Consider the following 27568-nt stretch of genomic DNA (forward strand, 5'->3'; position numbering starts at 1 on the left):
AACCTTGTTATTGTGAAAACTGTGTCCAGTTTTGACCTTCTTACTTAAGGAAGGATTGAAATGAACTACAGGTGGTTCAGAGGAGGTTTATTAGATTAGAATGAGCAGGTTGTCTTATGAGAATAGATTGGCCATCCTAGGCTTGTTTCTACTGGAGTTTAGAAGATTGAGGGGTGATTTAATTGAAGTGTACAAGATCCTGAACAGTCCTGAGAAGCAGACATAGAAAGGATATTTCCTCTTGAGGGGGAGTCCAGAACTAGGGCTTGCTGTTTAAGATTATGGCTCAACCTTTTCAGACAGAAATGAGGAGAAATTTTGTTCTCTCAAGAAGGCTGTGCGACTTTGGAAAATTCTGCCTCAGAAGGTGGAGGAGAAGGGGTTCACTGAATATTTTTAAAGCAGACTCAGACTAGTATCATGCAGGGGATTCAAACTTCGGTGGGAACATAAAATACAAAACATAAACAGATCAGCCACAATCTTACGGAATGGCAGAGCAGTCTCGAGAGGCCGGAAGGCCTACTTCTGTTCCCAATTCGTATGTTAACTCTGAAATGAAGCCCAGATGATCAGATCATGTACAGCTGGGCCTACTGTTTTATGTTAACTGGCGATTTGGAATTGGAAATGGAGAGCTTGATATCCATTCACCATCTTTTGCAGACTATACTGTTAAATCAGTTTTCTATAGACCATCTCAATTGGTTATTGTACCATCAATAAAACAGAATCTAGGAATCATCTGCTAACCAACTCCTGAAACTTCCTGGTCAGTAATGGACAATCTGAGGGACATAATATCAGACATAGATAACTTGGGATTGCCACCAATAGATGGAAGTTTTTTGTCTAACCCACAAATCAGATTACTGTTTAATAACATATATGCAGTCTAGCAGTACTATAGGCTGAAATATTAACCCCTTCAACTACCAACCAAATAATGTGGTTAAAGCACAACAATGATTTCCCCACCTTCTCCATATGATCAGCCATGATCCTATTGAAAAGCGGAGCAGGTTCAAGGGGTCAAACAGCTGAGTCCTGTTTCTATTTCTTATGGTCTTATGACCCTGGCCACTGGTTATCAAAACAAAACAAGCAGCAGCTTTTGAAACCCTACCAGCTATGCCACTACTGTGGAGTTTCCAGCCATGTTCACACCGCAATCAGCACTGACCACTTCCACCTCCATGTTGTTGCCTGGCTGCCCATTCCTCAGCTCATCTGCGTCTGATACCCTCATCCTTGTTACTTCTAGACTTGACTATACGGACAATCTCTTGGCCAACCTTCTATCCTCCACCAATGTGCTACCGCAAACCCAAGCCCAGCTCACATATCAGCCCTGTGTTTGTTGACTTACCTGCCTCAATTTTAAAATTCTCACCCACGTTTTCAGATGCTTCCATGACCTCGCCCTCCACATTGCTGCAATCTCCTCCAGTCTCACAACCCTTGCAGATAATCGGATTTCAATTCTCTTCTTGCAAATTCTTGACTTTAACTGTGATACCATCGGTCGCTCTATATTTAGCCGTTTGGGTGCTAAGCTCCAGAATTCCCTCCCAAACCTCTCTGCCCCTGAAGCTCTCTCTCTCCTCTCCTTTAAGACATTCATTAAAACCTACTCCTTTGACCAGGTTTTTGATCATCTGCCCTGATTTCTCACTGTGTGATTTGATGTCAGGTTGGGTTTGATAACATCATTAAAAGGTGCAATGCAAGTGCAGACTGTTGCTATTGATGTTACAAATTTCCATCTATTTTATAGGTTGCTCCTGCATCACTCTCAACCCTTACACATCATCAATCTCAATGCCCACAATTTCATGTCATTTCCCTTTCTTCCTCTGGTCTCTCTCAGGCCTGCTGAGCATTAATTATATCTCCCTGTAGCCAAACCAACGGGTGAAGCCTCCATGCAATAGTGTGTGGTAACAAGCTATCCCAATTTGAGACTCATTACGGCTGGGGTCCGGTACGGACTTCTCTTGGTGCCCTGGTAGCTGGACCGTGATAAGGTGATAGCACACAGGCGGATATTCCCTCCCTTGCTCCCCAACCCCAGTGAACGCTGGGGCACCACATTCAATACCACAAGAATATTCTCACAGAGATCAGTTAATCAATGTCGTCATTATGTTACTGGAACAAGCAAGAGGTCTGGCCCAACAATTTGGAGAACTTGAGTTTTGATGGCTTGAGAATTTTAGTTTAGTTTAGTCAGGGGAGGCGATGGCCCAGTGGTATTAATTGCTGGACTGTTAATCCAGATACCCAGATAAAATTCTGGGGACCCAGGTTCAAATCCTGCCACGGCAGATGGTGGAATTTGAATTCAATAAAAATCTGGAATTAAGAATCTAATGATGACCGTAAATCCATTGTCGTTTGTCGGAAAAACCCATCTGGTTCACTAATGTCCCTTAAGGAAGGAAACTGCCATCCTCACCTGGTCTACATGTGACTCCAGACCCACAGTAACGTGGTTGACTCTGAACTGCCCTCTGGGCAATTAGGGATGGGCAATAAACGCTACCTAGCCAGTGACGCCCTCATCCCGTGAATGAATAAAGAAAAAAAGCAAGGAAGCTGGAAATAAAATCATTCAGTGGTACAATGGCTGGTGACGCTGTCGGATTATTGTAGAAACTCAACTTGGTTCACAAACCTGCTGTCTTTAATAGAACCACATGCAATTCCAAGAAACACACCAACTCTTTGATGTTTGAGACGTTAAAAATTACATTTTGTGTCAGTTATCCTCAAAAGTGGCCCAACATGTCACACGAGTTGCACGTTGCCTATGACTGCAATCAGAACAACTCTGATGGGGAATAAACCCTGGTCTTGGTATCCCACATACTGAGAATGAGCTTCTCAATAAAAGGTCCCACACTTGAAATAAGAACCAGAGGGCTGTTGATTTCGTTTGGCTCAGGTAAGCGCATTGTTTGCTGGTTTGGTCCATGTAGAGGCTTGCCTTCTCGAGTTCCAATTAGCACTCCCACCCCAGCCCTCTCCTCTTTCCCCACACTCCCCTCGGCAGACTGGCTCAAAAATCCAGGAAGTCTTCCTTGACCAACATTGTGGGTGCACCTACTCCTCATGGACTGCAGAGGTTCAAGCAAACAGCTCCGCCTTCTCAAGATCAATAAACGTTGGCTACGCCAGTGACACTCACATCCCACAAATGAATGAAACCCAACGTACCTTGCTGAAATGGACTTGCTGTTGACACAGTGGAAACACTGGCCAGGCTCTTCCCGACGCCTGCTTTCCGTCCCCTTTGGCTGGAGCCATGACTAGGAGCCTTCTTCCCTTTGACCTCTGACCTGGCGACCTCTGTCGTCTCCTTCCCACTCACGTGCGGCGCAGATGCTCCCTGGAAATGTTTATTGGTAAAGGGAGCTGTGGGTTGATCCAAATCTCTCAAGTTCCCTGACATATAGATGCTGCTGTTGCTGCCAGCAGTCGTGCAAGTCTGATAGTTATTAGTTAGATAAAACAAAAGGGGAAGAAACAACAGCGCAGAAACTTCTCATTAGTTTTTTTTTTAAGAAAAGAAAAGAATTTAAATCGGAGAATTGGCCTGCAGGGCAGAGAAACAGCTGGAATCATGAAACAAAACAGATGTGCAAGGCACCAGGGCACTTTTAAATTCCAGGGGAAAAATTCAACAAAAAGTTTAAATAAGGAAGTTTTGATTTACGCCAGCAAGATTAAAGCATCACATGTCAAACAGGTAGGTATCTGATGAGAGAAAGCTGTTGCAGGAGAGTGCTGTAAATGAACTATTCCGCAAAGGACCACTTTAAAAATACACACTCCACTATGCGACCATGATTGTTTTTTTTTGTGGAGATCTGTGTGCTTTACTTCTGCATCAATTTTGCACAGAATCATCCAACACACAAAGAGGCCATTTGGCCCACTGTGTTTGTGGTAGTTCTTCACAAGTGTTCCCAGCTTCTCTGCTCTTTCCTGTATACAAGTCATCAAATATATCCCCTTCAGGTATATGTCCAATTCCTTCTTGAAAGCTACCATTAACCTGTTCCCATCTTTCAGATACTGGAACACAAAAGGGGCAGGGGTGTGTTGTCTGATTGTGGGCCAAGCAGATAGCAGAGCAAGCAAGTCAGAGAGTTTGCACAACAGAGATGTGCCCTCATCTCCCTGCTGCAGGGGCAAATTCTAATGAGTTTATCCCATCGATTTCTAATCTGACAAATCAACACTTCTGCCTATTTTGAGTAACTGTAATTGCCTACATTATGTGAACAGCTCAGACACAAGCCACTCAGTCCAAGCCCTCCATGACGCCCTCCCAGCTACTTTCACCTAACCTCATCAGCAATACCTTCTATTCCTTTCTCCTTCATGTATTTGTCTATGTTCCTCTTAAAAACATTGAATATTCCAAATTCTAACCACTCAATGAGCTTAGATATATCTTCTGAACTCCAAACTGGAAGTGAAATTATTGGTGTCTATCAATCCCTCAGCAAAGGCAAGGCCTTGTGGCACAGTGGGTGGACTCCCTACCTCTGAACCTCAACCTCTGGTGACTCCATGTCCCAGTGCAGAATTGATGGCCAAGGATGGTGTATTTGAAACATTAGCTCATCAATCTGCAAATCCTTTCAATACAAGCCAATGGAAATTGGTGAGAGCGGGAGAGACTCCAGGTCAGCAATGTGACGGGAAGAAAGCTGGAGTCTCTACCATCACCATGCACAGCTCCAGACTATACCATGTTGGTTAAAAAAAAGGTCATGTTGCCACAGTGACTGAGCCGCCCGAAGAGATCTCCAACAAACAATACCTTTAGATGAAAACCTTGATCAAAGCAGCCCCCAGACATCTTAGCATAGAGCACCAACTAAACTACAGCTAACCCAGAACAAAGTAAGGTTTCAAGTTTTTGCTACCTGGTCTCTGTGGCTCAGTAGCACCTCAGGTGGTGCAAATCTTCCAGCACCAATGTTCATATTAAACTGCATCCTGTGTACATATTTCAGCAGGTAATGTCTGCAGGAAGCACTGTCTAAGTGCCATTACGACACTCTCCAATACAAAGTACAATATTTAACATACTCTATTGGACGTTATTGGACAAACAGCATGAAGACATTCTCACTGCAACAGATTTCCATATAACCCTGAAGGACAGTTTTAAGCAGTGGCCCCCTTGTCAGAGCAGAGCTCAAAAGCTTACCGATTTCGCTCTGTGTATTGGATGGGCCAATGTCTATGGAATTACAACCTGGCTACTGTTTCTGTATATTTAACCCCAAAAATCTCCTCCAGCTCTTCCAAAACTAAAAATTAGGGACAGCTTAAGGGGATGCACATTTTCACATGTGAAAAGCAAAATAACTACAAAGTTGAGAAGCAGCATGCTGGGGCACCTGCACAACAGCACACTGGGACACAAAGACACCAGCAGATGCCAGTGGGAGTGAACTTTAACAATAAAATTAGAAGGAACACTTTAACGTATGGAATTTGTTATCACAAAAGGAAAAGGCAGTCACAATATTTACCCTGAATTAGATAAACATGTAGGAGAATGCTAATATATGTGGGCAAAAGGCCATGAGAAAGGAGTACAGTAAAACAGGAAAATTCGATGGGGAACCAGAGCCAACATAAGCATTGTAGGCCAAATGGCCTCTGCAAATACGGAAATTTCAGTCATACTACAATGCAACACTGGAACTGCTGTTTGACAGGTCCTCAGTTGTTAACAGATCAGGTGTATGATCAAAAAAAAAATTGAAAGGAAGGTAAACGGAGAAAACGCGCTGATGATCACCAAACTGCATGTCATCATCTGGGTGTGCATTAGACCACAAGGGCCAGGGGTTTGCTTGCTTTGTAACTTGTATCCACACTCACCTTTTCTGCTGTTACAGTAACCGTGCTAACGGTGCTGTTCAATGATTCTGTAGGTTTCTTGAGTTTCTGCTTCGGCCTCTCCCTGTCCTTCCGACTCTGCAAAATAAGAAATAAAGAAAGCGTGAGATTCACTTCTGAAAGCTTACATTGACACACCACCTTTAACACAGCAGAACTCTCCAAGGCATTCCACAGGGTATTGTACTTCTAATTAAATGAATGGTTTTTATTCCATCCCCTTTTGATGATTTAGGGAGTATACAGATATCACCATTTCCCCAGTGTTCATCATCTGAACTCTGCTGGATTAGTTGATTTGGTTTTGATTCATTTACAGGACGTGGGCATCACTTATCTAGGTCAGCATTTATTGCCCAGAGGGCAGTTAATAGTCAACTACATTACGGTGGGTCTGGAGTCACATGGAATGCAGACCAGGTAAGGATGACAGTTTCATTCCCTAAAGGGGATTAGTGAACCAGATGGGCTTTTCCAGTCAACATTAAACTCAATTCCAGATTTATATTTAATTCAAGTTTCACCATGGCGGGATTCAAACCCAGGTTCCCAGAATATTACCTGGGTCTTTGGATTAATAGTCTAGCAATAACATCATTAGGCCATCACCTCCCTGCATACCTACATTGATATGCGTAAGTATAGCAGTAAGCAGGCTAGAGAAGGCCTCTGTAGTTGGAAAGGGAAAGAGAAAGAAAAGAAATGGGTAAACAGCCCAAGTTCCCACTACTAATACTGAGCCATTGACCTTCTGGAAAATGTCTGAGCAATGAAGTTGGGGCGCAGAACTGGATTGGGTTCAGCTATGGTGCCCTCAACACCAAGCCCCACATAAAGATGCACGACAAGTACCAGCGAGAGAGGTAGGTCATAAGAATCATCTTGAAAACAGTCCAATCTTGAAGCTCTTCTTCGGAACTGATTTAGCTCCCAGTCCCGTGGCCACTTGAGTTTAAAATGGTCATCCTCAGTTCGGAAGAAGAGTCAAAGAACTTGAAGGCTTCAACCCGATCTTCTCTCCACAGATGCTGCCAAACCTGCTTAGTTTCTCCAGCATTCTGTTTTTATTTTATTCTCCAGCCTGTGCCGTATTTTCCTTTTGAATTGTTAAAAGGGTGGAAAGCTTCATTATGGGAGAGCAGGACCAGACAGGAGTTGGATTTAGGATGGCAATGGTCCCATTTGGTGCTGAAAATTTAGGCTCCAATTTTGTTTCTCTCTCATCTGGGTAAATGCTGCAAAAACACACTTTGGTCCAAATAGTGTCAAAATACAGGGGAAAAATAACCATGGCAAATACTGGGATTCAAAATTCAAATGAATTCAATAAATACCTTGAATCTAAAAGCTAGTTTAATGACAGCTATGTAACTATTGTTGACTTTTGGAAATGTCCATCTGGTCCACTGATGAACATCAATGCCACATTTGACTGAGCATAGCATCAAGAAGCCCAAGCAAAACTGGAATCAGTAGGAGTCTCCACTGGATAGAGTCAAACACAGCTCAAAGAAAGATGGTTTTGGTTTTTGGAGATCAGTCATTTCAGCTCCAGAACATCTCCTGCAGGAGTTCAACTGCTCCCTCAATGCCCTTTCCTCCACCATAGGGTCAGAAGAGGGATGTCATTGATGATTGCACAATTCAGCGCTATTCATGACTCCTCAGATACTGACGCAGTCAATGTCAAAGTGCAGCAAAACCTGGACAATATTCAGTTTTACGATGCCAAGTGATAACTGACATTCATGTCACACAAATGCCAGGTGATGATCATCTCCAACAAGAGAATCTAACCACTGTCCCTTGATATTCAATAGCATTACCATCACTGAATCCCCAATATCAACAACCTATTGACCAGAAACTGAATCAGATTAGTTATTTCATTACAGAGGCCTCAAAAGCAGGTAAAGTCTAGGAATCCTGCACAAATAACTCACCTCCTGACTCCCCAAAGCCTGTCCGCCATCCACAAGGCATAAGTCAGGAGTGTGTTGGAAACCACTCCTCTTGCCTGAATGCGTGTAGCTCCAACAACACTCAATAAGCTTGACACTATCCAGGACAAATTAACCCACTTCACTAACATCATATCTACAGATATTCACTCCTTCCACCACTAATGCTCAGTAGCAGCAATGTATACTACCTACAAGGTGCACTTCAGAAATGTACTATGGCTCATGAGACAACACCTTCCAAACCCACAACTACTTCCATCTAGAAGGACAAGGACAGCAGATACATGGAACACCACCATCTGCAAGTTCCCCTTCAAGTCATCATCCTCCTGACTTGGAAATACATTAGCCGTCCTTCACTTCCGCTGGGTCAAAATCCTGGAAATCACTCCCTAAGGGCATTGTGGGTCTACCTACACCAGGTGGACCGCAGCGGTTCAAGGTGGCAGCTCATCCCCACCTTCTCAAGGACAAGTACCTTCATGGAAGGCAATCTGTTATCCTTACCTGGTCTGGCCCGTGTGACTCTAGAGTCTCAGAAACGTGGTTGACTCTGAACTGTCCTCTGAAATGGCCCAGCAAGGCACTCAGTTCAAGGGCAATTAGGGATAAGCAATAAGTGCTGGCCCAGCCAGCGATACCCACATCCTATAATCTAATAAAAAAATACATTAGCCGGGCAGGGAAAGAAAGCGGAAGTATCTCATGACTTCGGGCTTTTTTTTTTAGGAAAAATTAAGGCAAGCCAGAGATCATTCGCTGAGCTTCAGTGCAAGAGCAAGGGGGAGGTGGAAAGTCAACCTTTGCACAATTTACATGATCCTCTGAAATCTTAATGTAGAAGTGCTCAGTAAATGTAGCCATTAACATGAAAAAAAAATCAATAATTATTATCTAAGCGAGCTTCCAAGGGGTTTATCTCCAGATGGTTTCAACTCTGTTTATTGCCCTGAATTTCTATGCTCCTCCTCCAGTTGGAAAATCAACCTGATTTTCCACCCCTGCTCACCATTCCAATGAGCCCTATCTGGGTGCGTCAGGACAGCGGCCTGGTCAGTTGTGAAGCCATCCTCAGTCAAATAGCCTTCTAGCTGTCAGCAAATCTTTGAAGAAAGGCTGCTTCTTGGTGCAAGCTGACAGAATCACAAACATACGCAGGAATAAAAGTCAGCCATAACTGTGGGGGGAAGCGTAGAAATTCAGGGCAATAAACAGAGCTGAAACCGTCTGGAGATAAACCCCTTGGAAGCTCACTTAGATAATAATTATTGATTTTCTCACGTTAATGGCTACATTTAGTGAGCACTTCTACATTAAGATTTCAGAGGATCATGTGAATTGTGCAAAAATAATCCTTCTCCTTCCACCACAGAGCAAGATAATGGTGTTATTGACTCATCACTGTAATCAATATCTATCAATGAATCTACAATCGACCAAGACACGAGGTGAGGAAAACCCTAGTAGTAGAGTACTTTAGGAAATTCTTTACTCAGAGAGAGGTTAGAACAGAGAACTCACTGGAAAATGGATTTTGAGGTTAGTGTTACAGATGAATTTAAAGGGAAGCAAGCTAAGTATATTAGGGAGAAAAGGACAAACAGAATAGGTTTACAGGTTAAGGTGGTGAGGGGTGGGAACAGGCTGATATGCAGCATAGGCAACAGTGTAGACCAGCTCGGCTGAACAATCCACTTAGGTGCTGTTAACTATAAACCTGTGGCTCAGTAGGAAGAATATTTGCTTGTGAGAGTCAGAAGATTGTGGGCTCAAATCCCGCTCTAAAGCATGAGCTCAAATATCAAGGTTGTTACTCCAATACAGCACCGAGGGAGTGCTGCACTGCCATAGATGCTGTCATCCCTTGAGATATTAAACAGAGAATCCTCTCGCAGGTAGCTCTAAAAATTCACATGCCACTATTTTGAACAACAGCACGGGAATGGTCCCTCTTGTCGAACCTTACCAAAAACATTATATATTATCCGACAGTGACTGCACTTCTCAAAGTACTTCATTGGCTGTAAAATGCTTTGAGTTGTCCAGTGATGCTCTATAAATGCAAATTTTTCTTTCTCTTAATTCTACTTATTCCTATGCATTCATTAGTCTGAAGTTACCTGATCTCATCAAGCTTTCTTAACACCTCATTCTTCAAATGACCCACATTGCAGCCAAACAGCACACAAATCATTCAACTGGAATTTGTTGCTTGCAACTCCCTGGTATTCTTGGCAAATGAGAGCTCAAACAAAGTCCAGTTGTTTTAATTGCTGCATATTTGGCAAAAAGGTAGTGGTATTTTATAAACATAGCGTGGCAATTTCTGCAAATTAGCTGCCTACTGGTCATCAATTAAACTGAAAACAGGCAAGCTAATGTTATGAGTGCATATGAGAAGTGTCTCTAATGTAGCCCGCAGCTCTAAGATTCCTTCCAGTTCTTTGGTGAATGCTGGTGACAACAGCACTGCACATTCTCTGCCACTGCACAAAGTCCCAAATGGCTGCAGTGATAGATCTTTCTATTAGAAAAAAAAGTCCAAACTGAAATCGACCTTCATCCCAGCAGGAAGACACTAATCTCAGAACTTCCCACCAGACAGCCCAAACCCAAACTCTGTCCCCTGCCAGACCACCCCCCACAAACCACAAGACAAACACCGAATCTTGGCTCCTCCCCGCAATGTTGCAGAGATTGAAAAAGTAAGACTTGCATTTAAATGGCGCCTTTCATGTACAAGATGGAACATGGCTGCCAATTTGCTCACAGCAAACTCCCATGAGCTACAATGTGATACATGACCAAATAATTTATTTTAGCATTGTGAGATGGGGAAGAAATATTGGTAGGTCACCAGGAAAAACTGCCAGGGGTTGCTAATTTTAAATAATATTATGGGATTGCTCACCTCCACCCAAGAGGGAAGATAATGCATTGTCACAATATAATGTCTGACTATCAGTGCAGTGCAGTCAATAGATACACTGGGAGTGCCATGGAGGATTCTGGTGTGGGGCTTGAATTGAAGATTTTCTGACACGGAGGAGAGGATGCTAGCCACTGAGCGACATCTGACACCAAATTTTCACCATATGCCTAGTGAAAGCTGGGTGATTGACTTAAATCTATTCAAATTTTACTTGAAGTCAGTGACACACAGTGCAGCAATCCTATCAGGATTGCATATACAATAGCCTGCGCAGATAGTTTTGTATTAAAAACTTTTCTGAAATGTGCTTCCTCGCAACCAAGAAAATGGGTTGACCCACTTCATGTGTTGTATACTCCGCACGCGCTGAAAAAGCTGAAAAATGTGAAACACCAAGTATCAAATTATACAGAGTGTGCAGTGAAAATGTTCGACTTTTTGTAAACAGAATGGAGAGAGCATGTGATCGTTGAGTGATGTTTGCCAAGTTCAACATGCAATAGCAGATAGCAATCTCAAACAAAGTTTCCACCACAGCCAATTAATGACACGCGATTCTTCGGGCTTATTGGGGCTACTCAATTACAGAATTGCTGATGTCACCAAAGGACACAACAAACGCCAACAGAAGCCAATGATCCCATAAAGTACAGCTAAATACCTAACTCAGGCTCACTTGTTACTTCCACTATCTACTCTTCACCCATAGGGAGACAGTAGTAATGGGTTTAGACTAGCTTGTGCTTAGACAGAGCTGTGGGCTGATCCTCTCACAAAAGGCAGCTAAACAAAGAACAATACGGCACAGGAACAGGCCCTTCAGCCCTCCAAGCGTGCTCCGATACATTTTGCCCTTCCATACTAAAACTGTTCTCACTTGCAGGATCTGTATCCCTCTATTCCGTTTCTATTCATGTATTTGTCCAGGTGCTTCTTGAATGCTACGATTGTGTCTGCTTCCACCACCTCCTCTGGCCATGTTCCAGGTACTCACTACCCTTTGTGAGAAAAACTTGCCTTGCACATCTCTTTCAAAGTGTGCCCCCCACCCCACCAACCCTGAACTGATGTCCCCTTTTAATTGACTCCTCCACCTTGTGAAAAAGCCTCGTACTTTCCATTCTATCCATGCCATTCACAATCTTATAAACTTCTATCACGTCACTGCTCAACCTCCTGCATTCCAGTGAAAACAAATCCAGACCATCCAGCCCTTCTTCATAGCTAAAATCTCCCAAACACAGGCAACATCCTGGTAAACCTTTTCTGTTCCCTCTCCGAAGCATCCACATCCTTCTGGTAGTGTGGCTGCTCAGTCTTTAAGAATGTTTAAAGGTAGAGCTTGGCAGATTTCTGATTACCAAAAGGTGTACACGGTTACAGGAACTGCAAGTTAAGTAAAAGGGACTGAACCTTTCAAACAACATGATCGTATTGAATGGCAGGGCAGACTGGATAGGATAAATGGCCTACTCCTGTTCCTAAGTTCTAATCTTCCCAAGTTAGTTTTGGTGATGAATTGTGTGCGTCCAATTCTTTCAAGACAGTCCTCCAAACCTGAAATAGGATGTGTGTCCGTATTTGCCATCATGTTGATTTTGTGATAATCAATACAGAATCTTTGCAACCTCTCTCATTTCAGCAGCATCACCATTAGTGAGTTACATCTACTTTACCTCTATTCAATCATGCCAATGTCCATCATGAACATTAGCTGGGCCCTCACTCGAGAACATTTCTCTGGATTGAATTCACGAAGATGTTCTTCTACAGCTAAAACATCTCCTACATCAACATCACGAACAGCCATTTGATTTATGAGTCTATAATAGATTTTGTAAGTGACTTTGATATTTTCTTAAGATAAGTTATCATGCTAATACATTAAGCACTGCCACATTATCCAGTCTGATTGCTGGAGGATCAGCTTTTCAATTTTCAGTTTCTATTCATTCTCCAATTGTTTTGAATTTTTTATTCCACTCCTTATTTCTGTCACTGTCATAAATATACTTTTCTCCCAACTATCCTTGCTACCATTATAACTGTTTAACGTGAACTTGACAGGACTACTTTGAGTTTCTCTTTGATTTGACAAGTTCAAGTGAACATTACTTTGAATGATCTCCCAGGGATGGAGTAATAACACAAACAACTTGTCTCCAACAGCAAAACTTTGAACTTTGGCCTTTTCAAGGCATTCTTCTGTCCCTACCTGGTCTGGCCTACACATACTCCACTAACAATCTGGTTGGAACTTAACTGCCTTCCAAGATTGCCCAGTAAGAGTAATTAGTGATAGAGACGCAGGTCTGGCCTTGACAGCAAAGTCCACATCCCATACAGGACCTAAAGAAAACCCAGGCTCACGGTCTATCTTGGCAACCATGGTTCAATGGGTAGTGCATGGAGTCAGGGCGTTGTAGGTCCAATTTCCATTCCAGGAGATCAGCACGAAAATTGTGGCTGACGCTCTAGGCTAGATACTACATGTCCCTCTGGGGTTGTTCTTTAGTGGGGGGGGTTGCCCCGTAACATAGATCAGCTGGCTGGCTTATCAGTTACCTGTCCATGCGCGTGTTCACCTGCATAAGACGTACTCAGCAACCTTACACAAAAAAGGCCGGAAAAAGAGAGGGACCGCTATCTTTGGCGAGGAGGGCAGACATATTGTCCATTGGGGTGCACTAATAAAAACAGAGTGACGTTGTTTCCAACCCGCTTAATGTTACAAAACTATTCCCCCATCCCTTTCCTGAGAATCACAAAACACTTGCCAAAGAGCAAGAACAAGAAAGAAAACCTTTGGTAACCACAAACTTCAAAGGCAGTCACACAATTACAAAGACTGGGTGTTTAACAATGTGCTGAGTTATTGAGAAGCTTTAGGGAAGTGGTAATTGTGACGTTTGTAATTACCAGTAATACCCAGATGGTTGAAGGTGATAATACCACAATGTTAAGAAAGATATTAGGAAACATGTGAAGAAGACCCAAGTCCAAGCACAACAGGCAGGAAGAAAAGAAACTGAAAGGAGGTACCGATTCAGTGGGCTCTACTGAAATAGGCCCAAAAACAGAAGTTGCTGGAAAAGCTCAGTGGGTCTCGCAGCATCTGTGAAGAGAAATCAGAGTTAACATTTCAGGTCCGGTGACCCTCCCTGTTTCTGATTGAGAGCATCCGCATTTCGGTTTTTATAGAAAATAGACCATTCAGCCCCAAAATTCAGCTCGTATTCCACTGGAGCCTTCTCCCAACCCTACTCATCTCACTCCGTCAACTTAACTATTTATACCTTCCTCCCTCACGCTCTCATAAAGCCTACTCGTTGTAGACAGTGCCACGTTTCAACTACTTTTTGTTTGAAACGCGTAGCCTCATGTGAAGTCAAATTCACAGATTCTCCAAAATTTCTGCTGTGGTTCCAGTTTGATTCCTGACAAAGGCATTGAGAGCTTAATGAAGACAAGCCAACAACTGACCTGATCGTGTGGACAGCTATTTAAGGAGATGACTGAATATCTGTAATAGGTTATCGGTATCTATCTGCGAAATTCCTTAAAAAACTTGCACATAAATTATTATAATTAAAACAGCACTCTCATTTGAGTTTCAAACATATTTGAATACTCATTAACCATTTACTCATTCCTCCTGACAGCGAGTATTGACTGCTAGCTGTGGTTCAGTAGGTAGCACTCACATTTGGGAGTCTGAACGCTGTATGTTCAGTTTCCATTTGAAACTGCAGTACCAAATCCAAAATGACACATCTAGTGTCTGTCCTCTGATGTAAACATAAAAGCAGCACTGTCCCTGGAATCTCTCAGCTGCTGGAGTCGCTACCCTACCAATTACGAATGGGACTGACACAGTGGTTAACACTGCTGCCTCACAGCACCAGGGACCCAGGTTCGATTCGTTTGCATATTCTCCGCGTGTCTGAGTGGGTTTCTGCTGGGCGCTATGGTTTCCTCCCACTGTCTAAAGATGGGCAGGTTAGGCGGATTGGTCGGGTTAAACTGCCCCGTCGTGTCCAGGGATGTGTAAGCTGGGTGGACTAGCTGTGGGAAATATGGAGTTACAGGGATTGGATGGGGTGGGGGGTGGATTTGGGTGGAATACTGTTTGGGGGGTTGGTGAGACTTGATGGGCTGGATAGCCTCTGTGATTCTATGAAAACATGGCAGGTCTTCCTCTCCCAAGGAATCTTAGACACAGAGGTCAATCGACATGTTGTTAACTCCATATTCCCATCAACACCAACTTAGATCAGTTAGCTTGATCACAACTGAGTGTTGGATTTCCTATCCACCATCTTGGAGAGCACCTCAGAGAGAACAGTTTTCCCTCAGTACCGTAGTCATTCATCATCTCACAGCCATACTCAAAACAATCATCTGACCCCAAGGTGACATCCAATTATAGTAATATTCCATAGGAGGGAAACCAGCCAAAAAATTAATGTTGGACCAAAGAAGATACAAGTGGAGCTGAGATCATCAACAAAGTTACTATCCACGTGTTCAGATGGACACAGTTATGGGACACTTTCTTCTGGTATGTAGCTTTGCAAAGAAGTTCAGGAGAGAGAAGCAATGGTTTTTGTTAAAGTTAATCTCGATCAGCTCCATGATGCAGGCGATAACACAGTGTGGAGCTGGAGGAACACAGCAGGCCAGGCAGCATCAGAGGAGCAGGAAAGTTGATGTTTCTGGTTAGGACCATTCTTAACGTCAACTTTCCTGCTCCTCTGATGCTGCCTGGCCTGCTGTGCTCCTCCAGCTCCACACTGCATTATCGCTGACTCCAGCATCTGCAGTTCTTACTATCTCTCCATGATGCAGGAGTCTGTAATCTATGGGCTTGTCCCAGGGGGACACACTGAGACAAACATCAACCGCACTTATAGGACCATCAATCTGGTCAAAGATGCTCTTTGCTTTGCCTGAAACTCGTTAATCTTCCAGCCCAAAGAGTGACTCCTCAACCATGAGTTGAAGACTGGTGCATTCTAAAATCCAGCACTCCATGCTGACGGATGCAGTTAAGTATGGAGTCACTACTGGAAAGGGTTTGTGGGGAAAAGGGTCAATATTGAAGGCTACACAGCCCTAGTAGACTGTGGGGCTGGAATCTGTAAATTCCTCTGGATGCGCAACTGACAAGGACACACCTTAAGAAGGATACATTGGCCTTGGAGGGAGTACAACATAGGTTTACAAGAATGATACCTGGACTTCAGCGGCTGTTACGATGAGAGGTTATACAAATTAGGCCTGTTTTCTCCATAATTTACAGGTTAAAGTGCAAGCTGATCAATACCTTTCAAGATGTTAACAGGAAAAGACACAGTAAATAAAGATTTCCACTGGTTGGTGATTGTAGCACTATGGGCCATAGTCTGAGAATTAGGGCCAGACCGTTCAGGAGACATGTTAGGAAGCACATCTTTTTTGTTTCTACACACAAAGGGTGGTAGATGTTTGGAACACTCTTCCACAAATGGATGTGGATGCTGAATCAGTTGTGAATTTTAAATCTGAAATAGATAAATTCTTGTTTAGCAATTCCCTATACAAGTGCGATGCTCAAATGAGAAAAGTTGTACTTTATTTTATTGTAATATCCAACTTGAACTGTGCACTTATAATAAGTGCACTTATTTATGAAAAACATATTTTTACAAAACAAAAGTTGGTAAGGATACACCAATACGGAGCATCTACAGAAGACAGCAATAAACACATTTCAGGCATAAAGAGTAGGACGTTAGGATGCACATATCTGTCCCCTCCAAAAGCTACAACAGAACTTCTGGTTTCCAACCACAGAAACAGAAACATCAGTAGAATTAGTGCAGCCAATGTAGCATGAACATTAACGCTTTCAGAACCACTGTCTTACACAACAGATTCTGCCTCTTGAAGTTAATTCAGGATTCGACTAGCTGCGGGTGCAAGGTTCCAGCTTACAGAGTAGCAACAAGTGATAGTTAGATTGCACAGAAAAATGGTACTACAGCCCGGAGTTTGGGAATTTCCTTCCTAAACCTCACCGACTCTTCTCCTTAAAATGTACATCTAACCAATGTTTAGCATTTGTCTAGTAACACCCCTTGAGGTGCCTTGGGATGTTTCTAGTCCTTTCAAGGTGGTATTTAAATACTGGTTGTTGCTAAATGTCAGTTACTGTAGAAAGGGGGAGGGCTCATAAGGGTGACTACTCGCCTAAAGCAGTTGAACTTGTTATGCTGGTTTTACATCATAATGAATTTAAAACCACTGATTTTTTTTTAAAAAAAATGGTTCAGACGGCTGCTGTACATTACTCTGTGTAACAAATTCTACTGCCAGACTGGAGAAGGCGGTTCCACAAATATCCCCATCCTCAATGATGGAAGAGCCCAGCACATCAGTGCAAAAGATAAGGCTGAAGCTTTTGAATCAATCTTCAGCCAGTATTGCCGAGTGGATGATCCACCTAGGCCTCATCCAGTGGTCTCTGGCATTACCGATACCAGTCTTCAGCCAATCCAATTCACTCCATATGCTATCAAGAAATGGTTAGAGGCACTGGATGCTGCAAAGGCTACGGGCCCTGACAACATTTCGGCAATAATACTGAATAGTTGTGCTCCAGAACTTGCCACTTCCCTAGCCAAGCTGTTCCAGTTCAGTTTCAACACTCGCATCCACCCGACAATGTGGAAAATTGCCCAAGTATGTTTTGGACATCAAAAGCAGGACAAATCCAACCTGGCCAATTACAGCCCCATCAGTCTACTCTCAATCATCAGTAAAGTGACAGAAGGTGTCATCAACAGCGCTATCGAGCAGCACCTGCTCAGCAATGACCTGCTCAGTGATGCCCAGTTTGGGTTCTGCCAGGGCCACTCAGCTCCTGACCTCATTACAGCCTTGATTCAAACACGGACAAAAGAGCTGAATTCCAGAGGTGAGGGGAGAGTGACAGGCCTTGACATCAAGGCTGCATTCGACCGAGTGTGGCATCAAGGAGCCCTGGCAAAACTGGAATCAATTCATATCGGGGGCAAACTCTTCGGTGGTTGGAGTCATTACCTGACACATAGGAGGATGGTTGTAGTTGTTGGAGGTCAGTCATCTCAGCTCCAGGACATCTCTGCAGGAGTTCCTCAGGGTAGTGTCCTAGGCCCAACCATCTTCAGCTGCTTCATCAATGACCTTTCCTCCATCATAAGGTCAGAAGTGGGGATGTTTGCTGATGATTGCACAATATTCAGCACCATTCGCAACTCATCAGACACTGAAGCAGTCCGTGTCCAAATGCAACAAGATCTGGACGATATCCAGGCTTGAGCAGACAAGAGGCAAATAACAGTTGCACCATACAAATGCCAGGCAATGACCATCACCAATAAAAGACAGACAATCTAACCACCATCCTTGACATTGAATCGTGTTACAATCACTGAATCTCCCACTATCAACATCCTAGGAATTATCATCGACCAGAAACTCAACTGGATTCACCACACAAATGCAGTGGCTACAACAGTAGGTCAGAGGCTAGAAATTCTGCGATGAGTATCTCATATTGTGACTCCCGAAAGCCTGTCCACCATCTACAAGGCACAAGTCAGGAGTGGGATGGTATACTGCTCAGTTGCCTGGATGAATGCAGTTCCAACTACACTCAAGAAGCTTGTCACCATCCAGGACAAAGCAGTCCACTTGACTGGCACTGCATCCACAAACATCCACTCTCTCCACCACTGCTGCTCAGTAGCAGAAATGTGTACCATCTACAAGATGCACTGCAGAAATTCACCAAAGATCCTCAGACAGCACTTTCCAAACCCACAACCACTTCCACTTAGAAGGACAAGGGCAGCAGATATGTGGGAACACTGCCACCTTCAAGTTCCCCTCCAAACCACTCACATCATGACTTGGAAATATATCACTGATCTTTCACTGTCGCCGAGTCAAAATCCTGGAATTCTCTCGCCAATGGCATTGTGGCTCAACCCACAGCAGGAGGACTGCAGCGGTTCAAGAAGGCAGCTCAGCAACACCTTCTCAAGGGCAACTAGGGATGGGCAAGAAATGCTGGTCCATCCAGCAACACCCACATCCCACAAATGAATTTAAGAAAAAGACCGTCTCAGATTTTTGCAAAGTGCTCTTGCACATTTTGAAAGTTTTCAGCTCATCCTTTCAATGGTTATTCTTTAAGAATTTGGAATGAGATGGCAGTCTGTGAAACCACAAAAAAAACCTCGATGCCTACAGCTGGGACCTCATTTAAGATTTAACACAGGAACACTCCTTCAGTATGTGTACAAGGAGTGCTCATGTCTCTGGAGTACGTTTGGAATCCAAAAGCCATGGGACTCACTGAGCTACAGATGACAGCTCAAGGCATTAACTAATTATGCAAAGTCCCAATGCATGGGTTCTCACAGTCACTATTGCTGAAAGAAAACAAAATTTCTCAGGTGGCATCAAGCAGACACCCATGGAACACTAAGTTCGGGTATTTACTAACTTAATGCATACAACTCAACACCTGCCCCCATTCTCCTTGTACATAATTTTAATTAACCTGTTTCGATATGTTGTGACACACCTCCCCTCCCTTCTTGTTAGCTGGCTCTACGCCAAGGTTTCTTGAATCCTGCACATGTCAGCAGATGTGGGAAGCTGTGTCTGAGTTAATCATGCATTCTTTCATATCAAACGCCCCTGCAAATGCGTACACAGTGTAAATGGATTAGAGCAACACAGGGTGCTCCATGTCAGGACCAACTGAGAATATATAGCCACAAACTGAAAAAGCACAACAGTCATTAAATCAGTACCCGAATGTTGACCCGGATGCACGAGACCCCTCAATACAATCAGAGGACATCTGCTGCCCACCCACTATAAACCACCTGGCCTCCCCACTTTTGGGAACAGAGAACACCCTTATGAACCCTGCTATCCTCCCCAGCTCAACAATAAGTCACTTTCAGCAACAACCCATATTTATATACCACTTTGAATGGAGTCGGCCGTTCAACTCCTCGATCCTGTTCTGCCATCCAATTAGATCATGGTTAATCTGCATCTTAATTCATTCCACCTACCTTGGCTCTGTAACTCTGAAAAGCACAATGAAATCAATTTGAGGTTTTCCAATGATCTGAGCCTTTCAGGGGTAGAAGTTCCAGATTTCCATGACAAATTACTTCTAGGCATCACCACTAATGGGGCCTAACTCCAACTTTAAGAAGATGCCCCCTTGTTGTGCCATCTCCCAACACCAATCCATATGTATATTTTCACCTATATGAAGAAATGTTATCTGCCACTCATCCTAAACTTAGTGTGGACCCTTTTATTCCATCACCCCAGTGTTTTCCAAAGACAGATCAGCAGGTTAATCTCACTGGGTTAGATGTGCTACGTGTCTCAATATTGTTCCTCCAAGGGATCTCCTTTCAAGGCTGAACAGCATAAATTTAACAGCCTAAAATACAATTTATTCATAAAATTTATAAAGATGTTACTCAACATTTCCACTTGAATATTACAGTGTTTGCCATTAAATTCAATTTCCCTCATACAGCAAGTCCACTCAGTATGATTATAATCGACTTAGTGTTCACAACATACATTCTGTGTCAGGTAAACAGCCAAGGCCAATAACAAAGTGCAAGTAGGACCAACGTGGAGACACATTGTGTAGTGGCTTTTAGACTACACACATTTATACTGGCATTTATATTTTCAAACCCATTTAAAAAAAAATTAAAGTTATCAAATTGGCCAAGAGCCCAATCAATGTTCTCTCATGGCTCAGTCACTGGGTAAGCTCCTGCATCAAAGTGGTTGGGGTGAACTGCTGCACTGTCCCAGGGCTGAGAGAGCTAGGAACTGGGAACACTGTCCCAACCCGGTGTTATCAGGCCATCTCATCACATAACTGCATGGACTGCCATTTAATGTCAGCACGAAGATCTCCAACAGTGGTCTTCGATCTACCAATAGCAGCTCAGCTCCACTGATGATTCTCCAACGTCCAATCACGATCCAACGCTGGTCACAAAATCCTCTGATGACTTGCAACTTGGAAATGACACTCGATCTTAGCCAAAAGGCTCCTCATTGCTCTTTTATGTGGCACTGAAGGGTGTAAGAATTGTCCTTGCTACCTTGGGTCTGCACAGCTTCTACCGTCTTTAAGTTGCAGAGGCTGGGATCACCCACAGAACTGCACAAATGCACGATAACAGAAGCAACAGGCTTGCTGATCACGCTCAGTACGAGAGGCCACCTAAATACAACAGTCGACCAAGTGTAGCTGTTTACTGCTGAAAGCTGGAGGCGTTGATAAGCTATTGGACCATGGCCCTTACAGATGTACTGTAGTGCTCAAAGCACCACCTTCACCTTGCCCTTCACCCCCGCCACCCCCCCACTTCAAACATGTTCAGTCCCATTTTTTCGTTTTTGCAGCTGAATACAGTGCAGGCAGTGAGAACGATAGCAGACATTGATGCCTCACAACTTTAGTCCCTGCGACTTCCAGCAACTCAAAATACACATTCAGATACCTTGCACTACAGTACGAGAATCACAGAATCCCAACAGTGTGGAAAGAGGCCATTCGCCCATCAGCTCTGCACTGACCCTCCAAACAGCATCCCACCCAGATCCAGTCCCAACCCCAGCCCCACAACCTAACCCCATAAGCCCACAATTCACATGGTTAATCCACCTAGCTTGCACACCCCCGCACACTATGGCCATGCTAAATTGCCCAATCCACCTAGCCTGCTCAGCTTTGGACTGTGGGGGAAAACCCGAGCACCCACAGGAAACCCACACAGACACACGGAGAATGTGCAAACTTCATACACAGTCATCCAAGACTGGAATTGAATGCAGGACGCTGGTGGTGTGAGGCAGCAGTGCTGCAATGATGTCAGAGGTAGGGAGAGGGACTTCAAAGCTCAACCAACTGCTGGAAATTCTCATTTTTATTTTGCTGGTGGAGCTAATTATGTGAAATTGAACCAGTGAAATCAGGTTTCCAAATGTCTGTTGGGCTACTGAACAGGATCAGTGTTAGTGACAGACTTGCAACACTCTTAAAATGTCAGGGCATAGTCGGCTATGGACAAAGTTCAGGCAAATAAGATTAGTGTAGTTTGGTGTGGAGCTGGAGGAACACAGCAGGCCAGGCAGTATCAGAGGAGCAAGAAAGTTGACGTTTTGGGTTGGGACCCTTCTTCAGAAATAGGGTGGGGGGAGGGCGCTCAAAAGAAGGGTCCCGACCCGAAACGTCAATTTTCTTGCTCCTCCGATGCTGCCTGGCCTGCTGTGTTCCTCCAGCTCCACACTGTGTTATCTCTGACTCCAGCATCTACAGCTCTTACTATCTCAGTGTAGTTTGGTGTTTGTTGGACAGGATAGACATGATGGGCCAAAGAGCATGTTTCTATGCTGTATGAATCTATGATCCAATTAACAAAGTACATTTTACAAGAACATTTTGAAACAAAAAAATGTGACACCAAGCAAAATAGGAACTTATCAGCACAGCTGTCAGAGGTAGGTTATAAAGGAACATCTTAAACTGGGGCAGAGAGGTAGAAAGGAAAGTTCCAGAGCTTGATACTGAGGCAGTGTGAATGATGCAGCCATGGAAATCAGGGATCTCATACTGACTTAAGGCTAGAAGAGGTTATAGAGACAAGGTTATACAATGGCTACAGTGAAAGTAGAACCATCTTTGCTACTGTTTATACAAGGTTTACTGCTCCAGACTTGAATTTGATCCCAACGCAGCATAAAGTGAGAAAAGGAGCTGGGAAAGAGAGAGGTACTTTGTAAGCACAGCTTGGAGCGGGAGGCCATTGGCACAACCCCACCAGGTGGCCAAATCCATCAGCTCAGCACAGGCAAGCTGCTCAGGATACAATGTGTGCATGACACACAGACAGACGTACACTCACTGGACATTAGAGAGACCCCAGCTAGAGAAGCCTGGCCTGGAGCAACAAAAGACACATGTTCAACCCTAGATCATTTAGATTCAGGCAAAAAAAAGTCCTCATTCTTCCAGACAGAGTGCTAAACTCCTTGCCCCCAACTTGGTTTCCTTGAAAGAGTCCCATGTCCTGCCTTTAACCAACCTCCCTGATAACCCAGTCCAGCTGCTGAGCACCACAGAAGAAACACCTCATGCCACCTGTTCTAAATTTGGCCTTCACAATCCAGAGCCTTCCATTCTGCTGTGCTGGTCTCTCCCACATGATTATCATATCCAAACTTTCTCTAACCCAACAAGTTTCTTCTAAATGGTATCCCTGATAAGGGGGAACTCAATACTCCTAGTCAGTCCTCCTAGGATTAGCCCTGCTCCATCTCTTGGACACCGCTTAAGTCAAAGCCACAAGAACTGGGTCAGATACTCCTAGGCGTCGAATAGACTGTCAAGGAGAGAGCTCTCAGTGTATAAGCACCAGTCAGGAGAACAGTTGGGACTTTGGATCTGAGGATTCATCCCGACTGTTGGCTAGAGCACAGACGAGAGTCAAACCTCATACTGTTCAACTCTAGGGAGGATGTCATGAAAACTGGAGTGGATAATGATCAGAAACTCTGACTGGGATCTTTTCCCTCCCCCTCCAGGGCATCGTTCTTACCTTGCAACCAAATGTCAGTTGTCATAATAAATTCAGTCGATTATGTCATGAGATGCAAAGAGCCTCAGTCAACAATGTTGTAAATCAGCCATAAAATCTACCCACATTGCCAACAAGAGATCAAAATGGAAGCCTCTACACCAACTTCACAACGTAACAGAATTAGGAAAGTGCCAGACACCCTCAAGTGATTTTCTACGTGGACTCTCATTTCAGCCAGTTACTTTCTCAAAACTTTATCTCACAAACATACAAACTTCGAGGAGCAGGCTACTCAGACCCTGCTTTGCCATTTAATAAGAACACTGCCGATGTTGTTGTGACCTCAATTCCACTTTCTTGCCTACCATTAACTAGAAACTCTCGTTCGGCAAGGAGTTATCTACCTCAGCCTTAAGAAGTATTCCGGCTCTGATTCCACCGCCTTTTGAGGAAAAGCTTTCCAAAGACTTGTGACCCTTTGAGAGAAAAGATTTTGCCTCATCTCAGTTTTACTCACTTTCTCCTAAACAGTTCACAATCCAAAAAGTCACCCAAATGCTTATTGTATTATTTAGGTAAATCTATCATTCTCTGTGTTGCAAAGACATTTTATATTGCTTGGAGACTCGAGCATTAAAGAATTATGGAAAAAGGAATTTATTTCTGGTTTCATGGGCAAACTGGAAATGGTTTATTTGAAAGAGTTGTTGAAAGTTCATTGTGAATATTGGCAATTTTTTTTGAAAACAAAACTTCCTAGAAATCGCATGACTGGTGATTACTGCTTGTTTTGAACAGTGACTACCTTGGAGAGGTTCTTGGTTTAAATGGTTAAGTTGGAGAAAAACCTGCTAAGGACAAGCTAAGTTGGAGGAAAGCTCACTATGAACAAGCTGCTCAGCTGAGATATCTGACTTCTAGAAAGAAAACCTTGTCCATCAGTTCAGGGTGGGCCTAAATTGTTCTTTCGTAAGACTGATTGAAGGAATTTCAAGATCTTGTCATTCTCAAACGAGGGTGTCAACTGGACTTCAGAGGCAATCATTTGTGATTAGTGACTGGATCCAGACTTGTCCCAGAACATCAGAGCAACACGACTCAGGAACACCTTTTAAGAATAAACCACTGATCAAAGTTTTTTTTCCCAGCAAGCCAACTGGCGAGGGGGTGTATGGTTAGGAAGAAGAGGGAGAGCTGGGGTGGGGGGGCAAGCAAGAGCAGGAGGGGGAGTCGAAGGGGGGCGGGGGGGGGGGTGGGAGGGCAAGTGAGAGCGCAAGGGCAAGCGAGATGGAGCGAGGGGAAATGAAACAGAGAGACAGTAAGTGTGTGTGTTTTGATGAGTTTTGTACAGATAGGTAGTTATACTTCTATATTATGAATATGTATGTCGACCAATTATTACATCTTTATTATACAAGCTTTGGTTTGATAATAAATCTATTGTTGTGCTTATTTAAAAGCCTGGTTGACAGAGCGTTTTGATTAAAACTGGAAATAGATAAGTTATTTAATTGGTCATCTTGGTAACTGGAAAAAGTATTTTGATTTTACATTGCGACCTACGGAATACAGCAACAGTGCCCTTCTCCAGCTTCAGTCATAACATCTGCGTAACAAAGAGAGATGCGTTGCTGACCTTCGTTAATTCACAACAACCAACTTGGATGTCAAATAAACAGACGAGGCTAATAGCTGCTGTTGATGCAATAACCTCCTCACGGAGTCAGTTACAGCTTTGGCTCAGTGGATAGCAGCACTCTTGCCTTGGAGTCAGTTGTAGGTCCAAGCCTAACTTGAAGATTTAATGGCACATAAATGGTTGACACTTCAGCACAGTACTGAGTGAGTGCTGCAGGGTTAGAGGTGAGAAATTAAACCAAAGCTTTCTTTGCCCTCTCAGTTGGGCAGAGCTGATCCCATAGTACTACTTTGAAGAGGAGTAGGAGTATTCTCACTAGTGATTCCCCCCAACTAAAAGCAGAGCATCTGGTCATCATATTGCTGTTTGTGGGAACTTAGACTGTAAGACCATAAGATATATGAGCCATTCGGCCCACTGAGTCTGCTCCACTATTTTCCTCAACCCAATTTTCCCGCCAGCTCCCCATAACCCTTGATCCCCTTGATAATCAAGAACCTATCTATCTCAGTCTTAAATATACTCAATGACCTGGCCTCCATAGCCTTCTGTGGAAGTAAATTCCATAGATTCACCACTCCCTGGCTGAAGAAGTTTCTCCTTATCTCCGTTCTAAAAGGTCTTCCCTTTACTCTAAGGCTGTGCCCTCAGGTCCTAGTCTCCTGTACAAATGAAAACATCTTCACAACATCCACTCTGTCCAGGCCATTCAGTATTCTGCAACTTTCAATTAGATCCCCCCCTCATCCTTCTAAACTCCAATGAGTACAGTCCCAGAGTCCTCAAACGTTCCTCATATGTTAAGCTTTTCACTCATGGGACCATTCTCATGAACCTCCTCTGAACCCGCTCCAGGGCCAGTATATCCTTCCTGAGATATGGGGCCCAAAACTGCACACTTCTGGTCACGGATTGGCTGCCAATTTCCCCAAATTACAACAGTGATTCGACATCAGCTGTAAAACAGTTTCAGATATTCCTTGTTCATGAATGGTGCTTTATAAATGCAAATATTTTATTTTAAAACATGCCAGTATTAGGATTATGTACAATTTACGGCACAATTCCATTCAATTAAACCATTCTTTATAAACCTCCTCCCATCCTATCAGCATAAACTTCAGTCTTTTTTCCATATCATGTTCCTCTTAAATGCATTCACTCAACCACTCCAAGTGGTTCTAACCATTCTTTGGGTAAAGAAAATTTCTCCACAATTCTCTTTTGGATTTGTCAATCATTATCTTAGACACGTGACCTTCTATTAATTTTGAGCCAACATTTACAACACTGAGAATCCACCATGGGTCAGTATCCACCAAACAGATCACAATCGCCACTGACAGTTCTTGATGTGGGCCTTCAGGTTAGAACAAGATCAGACTTGTTGTGACAGCTTCTGTGGATGAACAGTCAAATGGGACAATATACCTTTTTTCCCCTTTATTCATTCACGGGATGAGGGCATCACTGGCTAAGCAGCATTTATTGTCCATCCCTAATTGCCCAGAGGGCAGTTAAGAGTCAACCACATTGCTGTGGGTCTGGGGTCACATGTAGGCCAGACCAGGTAAGGATGGCAGTTTCCTTCCCTAAAGGACATTGCGACCAGATGGGTTTTTTCAACAATCGACAATGGTTTCACTGTCATCATTAGACTCTGGACCAGCATTGAATATGAAGAAAGGAAAACAGGTTGAAATGAGGACAAGATTGTCAACCCAAAACATTAACCCCGTTTCTATCTCCACAGATGCTGACTGACCAGCTGAGTTTGTCCAGCATTTTCTGTTTCACTTCAACAGAATAAACGCAGCTTTCGCCCTCATTGCTATGCAGGGTCTCAGAAAATGGGCACCAGTTTTATACTGAAAATCTCATTGTTATTAGATTGTTTCAGATGCACTTATTAATTCCACCACCTACAGCAAAGTAACTAACTGTTAACTAGTGTTATCTAAATGGTGTGATCTGTAGAATCCTAGCCCCATTAGCTGCCAAGCGTATGCAAACCTGCACCTCTACAGTAACAGCTATCTATCTTTCACGCTCATTCTCATGAATCGCTCTCTGGCTGCAACAGGGATGTTAAGTCAGTTGTTTATTTAAAAAAATATATAAGCCATAAACTCCAACCCCAAACTCCAGAACCATAAGAGAAAGCCATAAAACCCTACAGCAGGTTAACACACGAGACACACCAAGAAAATTATTTACCTCAATAACCATCACAACTTCACAGAAACATGCTGAAGGAGTGATAGAGATGAATGGGATAGGTTGCAGGGGAGTTGCAAGACTTCACCTGCGGGCTGGGAGTCTCTCTGTGCTGTTTTGATGCACTCCTTTATTTAAAGTGAGGGAAGCTAATGCCATGAGATAGTAGGAACTGCAGATTCTGGAGAATCTGTGATAACAAGGTGTAGAGCTGGATGAACAC

General features: G+C 43.5%; 1 protein-coding gene across 1 annotated transcript in view; it reads right to left on the reverse strand.

The window, feature by feature from the left end:
* Positions 1-27568, reverse strand: part of LOC109916757 (protein AF-10-like) — a gene marked incomplete at its 3' end in the record, with an annotated part of 148889 nt that overhangs the window by 54559 nt on the left and 66762 nt on the right. Inside the window, exons 8-9 of the mRNA XM_048614422.1 lie at positions 5911-6006; positions 3220-3391 (exon numbers count right to left, since the gene is read on the reverse strand). Of these exons, the coding sequence (XP_048470379.1) occupies positions 3220-3391; positions 5911-6006 (268 nt within the window). The remainder of the gene's footprint in view (positions 1-3219; positions 3392-5910; positions 6007-27568) is intronic.

Source organism: Rhincodon typus, chromosome 30 (assembly GCF_021869965.1).
Source record: "Rhincodon typus isolate 14 chromosome 30, sRhiTyp1.1, whole genome shotgun sequence".
Lineage (NCBI taxonomy): Eukaryota > Metazoa > Chordata > Chondrichthyes > Orectolobiformes > Rhincodontidae > Rhincodon > Rhincodon typus.